The sequence below is a fragment of the Coniophora puteana genome, assembly GCF_000271625.1.
Source record: "Coniophora puteana RWD-64-598 SS2 unplaced genomic scaffold CONPUscaffold_7, whole genome shotgun sequence".
In the NCBI taxonomy this organism is placed as follows: Eukaryota; Fungi; Basidiomycota; class Agaricomycetes; order Boletales; family Coniophoraceae; genus Coniophora; species Coniophora puteana.
Genome location: NW_006913059.1, coordinates 1,552,638 through 1,558,637, shown reverse-complemented (window position 1 = coordinate 1,558,637; position 6,000 = coordinate 1,552,638). Strand labels below are relative to the sequence as shown.

At 53.9% G+C, this 6,000-nt stretch overlaps 1 protein-coding gene across 1 annotated transcript; it reads right to left on the bottom strand.

Annotated features, from left to right (window-relative positions):
* Positions 1 to 3,189: 3,189 nt before the first annotated feature.
* Positions 3,190 to 5,009, bottom strand: CONPUDRAFT_73712 (uncharacterized protein; the record flags this gene model as incomplete). The annotated part of the gene is made up of 7 exons (XM_007770928.1): positions 3,190 to 3,359; positions 3,385 to 3,500; positions 3,606 to 3,660; positions 3,707 to 3,809; positions 4,145 to 4,374; positions 4,466 to 4,811; positions 4,929 to 5,009. The coding sequence occupies 7 exons, from the start codon at positions 5,007 to 5,009 to the stop codon at positions 3,190 to 3,192; spliced, it is 1,101 nt and encodes a 366-aa protein (XP_007769118.1).
* Positions 5,010 to 6,000: the final 991 nt, after the last annotated feature.

The following is a 6,000-nucleotide window of genomic DNA, read 5'->3' as shown; positions in this document are numbered from 1 at the left end:
AGACGCGAGACCAGACGCGACGAATGCATGAAGAAGGCGAGCACGCACTAACGACGAAGCTGAGACTAGTGAACGTGATGGACCGAGAAGTGGATGGGTATTGAGAGTGACATGGAGGGGAGCCCGGCGGTGTGAAGAGCGCGTTGTGCCGAACGCCGAGCCAAGGCTCGCGGCGGTGTGACGTCTGTGCTACCCGAGTTGGAGGCGCGGCAGGGCGCAGCAACGCCGCCACTTTTTGTTTCAACCGACCTCAGCGCCGAGTTGCGTGCGCGGCCTGTGGACATTGGACAAGGTCACGAGAAAGTCCGATGTGTCCTTCGGCTTCATGGGACAGCAGCAGTTGGTCAACATGCCCAGCTGACAAAACATACGGGCCGTCGCTGACATTTGAGGATCAAAAAAGGCAAGTAAGCCCCTGAGTAATGCCCACAAAGTATCCGCTATCCAACCCACGACCAAGCTTCTTAGATCTCAGAGCCTCGAGATAGCTGATATCTGTATGCAGTACTAAGAACGATAGGCACATCGATAAAGTCATTCGAGCCTATCGTGACAGGACAAAGTACCCTTTCCGGTGAGCTTCTCGCCCTGGCCGAAGGTCTGCAACACATGAGACGCCTCTAACATTAAAGCTTAATCGTTATCGTTCAAAACGCCTTGACCAGCAAGATCACCATGCCCTCCTCGTCTCCTGTCGCCTAACAGAAACGCACCGAGGATCACCCAAACTCACCGTGAGTTGTACCGCCATACCGCCCTACTTGCTCGCCGGTGACTTTCAGCTGCATAGGCGATGTCAGAAAAGTGCGATCGACGTCAAAGTCCTGCCTCTTGAACACGTCAGACCTGTCAAGCCATGTCTACAATCCCTCGGACCCGGTGCAAAAGGGACCAGCGTGTTTTGTGCGTATTTGGACTTGTGTCCCCAGAACGTGGTAACAGAAAACACGCGGCCGCTGTCTGTGCCAACACGACCACTCAAACTGCGGTGCGGGGAAGTTATGAATTGCCTATCACTCCTTGAACGCAATTTGCAAAACGGCTACTTACCTTGCCATGAACGCCCGAAGACGAGGTTTACACGCCCGGGATGTATGGACGACAAAGTTGCCTTCGGGACAGGGAAGACGCGAAACGCGCGCTCCGTCTATACTTGTGCACTGCAAGCCATACGTTCATGCACCATCCAATCCAGAGCCAAGATTCAGATTGTTATTGAGGGCTACGTATCAAAACGTTGAAAGCCTCTTGCCTCGATGCGTGATCCGTACCTCTCCCGCCTTGTCAGCGATAGGGCACGGTAGAGGATGTTCCGTTTGTTCCTCCTCGGAACTGCAGTTGTCTGCCAGCTCAAAGATCAGCGATCAGGGCTAAGTGCACTGCTCGACCCAAGCCGGATCGAGCATCCGACTTCGTGCACAAGCAATAGCGGACCGCATTCGACAAGAGTTCAGAATGTTGCCGAGTCACGAGGCAGCAAGCTTCAATGTGAACACTTCACTTTCAATACAAATATTGAATAAGGCAGGTAACACGTTGCACGCTGATGACAGGAAGTGAGAAACTTGCACACCGCCGGAGCAATGGAAGAACTCAACGATTGAGCTGATGCTAAACCGAGCTTACCGTTGATAGCCCAAATGAAAGCCCTTCATGTTGGCGCAAGTTCAGGGATGCGAACGGAGTTCATTATCTGTACACCCGCTCGAGGCTTCTCCATGATAAGCTAACCAATGAGCAGCTAATCCGCGGCACTTCGCAGAGGCTCGCACACTATGAAACGAGGTGAAAGATGCAACGTGTTTTGGTCCCCGCTAAGTTCTACGAAAACTTGAACTTGCGAGAACTTGAAGAAGCAATGACACATTACAATAGCGCCAGAGCGAATGACGTGCTGAGCTAAATGTAGGCACGCAGGATAAGATAAGGCAGAAGCTCTCCATAATTGAAGGACCCGGATCCCTTACGGCACGAAAACTGTGATCAACAGTGATGCATCAGCGTCAAACTGTGAACAGTGGGAAGATAGAAAGATGGAAAGACGGAAGGGCGGGGAGATACGAGCCCATCGCGGCGTTTACCAGAACATTGGAATGTTATTGGACACACGTCCAATAGAGAACAGCAAGTAGCTAGCTTCAGTCTTACTTTGTTAAGAATAGAACAAAAAAAGTGGCACCAGCATTGGATTTGAGCGCGCGCGTGAAGCCCGATCATGCTGGAGAGAACGCGTCGGCCGACGGGCGCGAGCTTCTCTTCGAAACGCGCACTGATGATAGCGTGGGGGTGTCCGAGCGGGACGCGGGGCAACGTGGGGGTACAAAACTCGACTGAATCAAATCGCTCACCCACAACAAGCCCGGACCGCTCGCTGCTGTGTATGCGTGCTCAGCCCACCGTGGACAGTTGATAAAAACGTGTTCGAGAGGTTTAGCCTGTTTCGACGTTTGACAGGGGGCTCGACTGAACGCCAAGCAAGTCAGCTCAGTTCTTCCGGCCCGTCCTGCCATTTTGGCAGATATGAAGGCCGAAACGCTGACCCGACCCATACGGACGTGGAGGCATGAAAGATTTCGAGTGTGCTGTGGAGGAGTGTCCTCTAAAACGTGAACACGTTGTTACACCTTGCCGTTGAATGGGTTCGGAATGGTCGTCCCGTTGCTGCACAGGATACGCTGAACAGACAAGAAAAAGACATCACGAACAGTTTTCTGATCCACGAGACAAGAGACAGGCGGCTTTGTATGAAGTGCGGAGATCGTCCGAGCTGTAACGAGGGAGCGAGTCGCAGCTTAGTGCGGCTTGCAAAGGTTTGCCTCAGTGTGGGGCATATTTGGTCGTGGTCAACAGCAGACAAACAGCGTCGCGAGGGGCGTCGGCAGGCAATATTAGTTTCTGTCGGGTGTCGCCGCGCGTCGGTGTTCGGCTTGCACGTTGTCCGCCTCCTGTCCATTATAATGCAACAGCGACAGATGTATCACCACGTCCTCGACGCTCCAAAGCGTTGTGCTGCATTCCATCTCATCACCATTGTCCGAAACCGTTCTCAGGGGCTTTGTTCTTCCTCTGCGCTGCCTTGTCTCGTCTCGGGTCGTCCAAACAAGGCGTCGTCAGAGCTGCTAACAGTACTGGTGGAACGACCCTCAACGTAGCTACGCCGCCGCAAGCTCTTTGAAGCTTCTCTTCAGATCAGCTGCGTGCAACGCGGCTCAAGCCAAGTGTTCGGTGATACATGCTGGCAATCCTATTGCCTCGTGCAACGGCGCCGCCGCTGTCCCATCGTTCCTGGAATGCACACATATTAAAATCTGACTCTGTCCCCGCCATATTCGGACGCCTGCGAACGTCCTCTCCTCTACCTGGCCGTGGTGTCATCTCACGCACAGGATGTGCTATCACAGGTCTGCAAGTGAAAGGTAAACACATCCTTATTTGGGATGAGTACAACACTGGCGCCCACAATAATGTTGGCATGGAGGTCTGTGGGTACGTATGGACGCCTGTGTCGTTGAACAATGACGAGCGCGGTTCAGGGTGGGTCTCGCACAGCAAGTTTCGAAGCCCAGCGCGCTTTGAGTTTCGTGATCAGCGCGCGTAGGACACACTTATGGGGAACAAGGACGTCTACGCGTCCACCCCGATGAGGCATAATCAAGTTCGCTGTTGGCATACAGTGAGTCACGGCATTGCTTGGTATATAACCCACCCACTGATAGTGCAGGTTGGTGATCAAGGGACGTGTAAAACTTCACGAAACCTTTTTTTCCTGCATCGCCCCGTTCCAGTGGCGGATCAAGGGATGGCACGTACTTTGTATAACAGCATATATGCATATGATCGCAAGAAGACATCTCCAAATATCATATGTTAGCGCTTGTGGTTACTCGGGAGCTCATAACAATATTTACATCATACGATATGGTATAGCAACTTGCTGTATTCTCTGATCGACATCGAAACTCCGGTGAGCAGGATAGGATCTGATAGGACATTCCCGATCCAAATGCTACACAGTCCGCATGAATGCTACAGAGATTCGCCCTCTGCTCGTTTGCTTGCTCGCTCTCCACACCATTGTTATATCATTTTAGCTCAAGAGGTACAGTACATGCATGCTGTATACCGCAAATCAATCGCCACCTACGAATCTCCATAGTTGTTCATACTCGCCTCCCTCCCGAACACCGATGACATGAACGTTCTCCGCTCGGCGCTGCATGATGATCGCACAGCATAATGCAGACAGGGAACGCCCGAGAGCGGCCATCAGCGCCGCCCACGCGAGAATAATAGTCTGCAGACAGGGGGATCTACACGAAACAGGCGCCCAAGCGCGCCCGGGCCCGCCGGCGAACCAGCCCAGCCCGCCCGTCTCTGACAACAACACAATCAGTCGCAGTTTATGAATGGAACTGGTCTTTGATAGTTTGATGGATGGCGCACGAGGCTGCGCTGGATGGCGCACGAGGCTGCGCTGGATGGCTCTGCCGCTCTCGCGCACACGTCGGGGGGAAGCAGGGGCGATGGTCCTGGTGAACTATGAGTCGAGAGATGTGGAAGTGGTCGTGTGCGGCCGTAGGGAGTCTCGCCGAGAGCGTCTGCAGTGAAGGCGTCGAAGCAGACAGCCACGAGGCCCGCATCCCGTCCATCCATCGAGCGAGGGTCGTCCCGGGTCTTCCGAGGGTGGACCCTGTGACGATCATGAGTAGCGTCGAGGCCTGTCCGATAGTGCTCTCGTCGTAATCGCTAATCAGCAACCGAAGCGATCGCGATAACCCCTCGACGTCCAAGAGCGTCAAATGCCAACAGCTCTAACAGCAAAGCACATCGCCTGCTCCGTCCAACTCTGCGCTAGCGCTCGTCACCCGACTCCACATCGACAGAATTGCCGATGACAACGTCAAAGAGCTCTGACATCCCGGACGTACCTTCTCGTCCAGGCCTCGCTTACTTATTCCCCAATCTTCCCCAAAGGCAGAACTGTGCAGCGCTGCCGACGGCGCCCACATGGTCTGTGATCGCCAAATCAACCGTGACCTGCCAACGACCAGCAACGACCCCAGATACGGTCTAGCGCGGCACGTCCTCGGGCTATTACCTCGTCCGGGGCATGACCCGTCGAGCTCGGACCCGGGCCGAGATACTTATAAGAGCCTCCGAGTCAAACGTCGCAAGGGGGCGATAAGCAGACATGAAGACACTTACAGATATGTAGTAATGGATCCGCGATTGACTGTCCCGCTCCAGACGAGCTCGTCATCGCCCACGCTGAGTGGCAATGGGCTATGCCAGATCCTTCGGAGCTGCTTGGAGCGGACGAACGCGGGTATCATGGTCAATCCTCGCTCCCTTGCAGCGGATCGTGGAGCCTACAGACAAGGATCAGGATCTCCAAGCAGCGGTTAATGTAATCTACAAAGCGAGGTGGGATGGGGTAGCGGGAGCACAGAGCATCCGGACGAGACCGAGCCTCGTCGGCCGGCTCGAACCGAGCGGATTGCGACATCGCGACGCGGACAGCTGGGAAGATGGACGCGAATGTTCTAGCATAAATTGATCAGATAAAGACAAAAATGGGGCTGAAGATGGCACGGGGAAGAAAGCAGTTGCGGGACACGGTCTCACGTGTGCCTGACTCTGGGTTGGTTTGCCGGGCTTGATAGAGGCGCATACGTCATAGCACGGATCGCTACATGCTGGCGGATGCCGAACTGGGTCTGTGGGATGTCGGGCATCAATATCAATATCAATGAGACCAAGTTGGCCTTCAGCGAGCATTTGACGAGGGTAAGGGCGCGAATAGAGTTGAACGACCTACGACCTATGAAAGTCCAGAGCAGAGCGTTTGCCAGCGCTTATTTCTAGGTGATGTGACGACACCTGCGAACTCTGAATAGCCCCTGTCCAATCGACTTCACGGATGAGACATGGTTTCTGGCCAACATCTCACTAAACAGAAATCGAACAACGCAGAAGGTCGCAGAAGAAAAAGATGGCAGA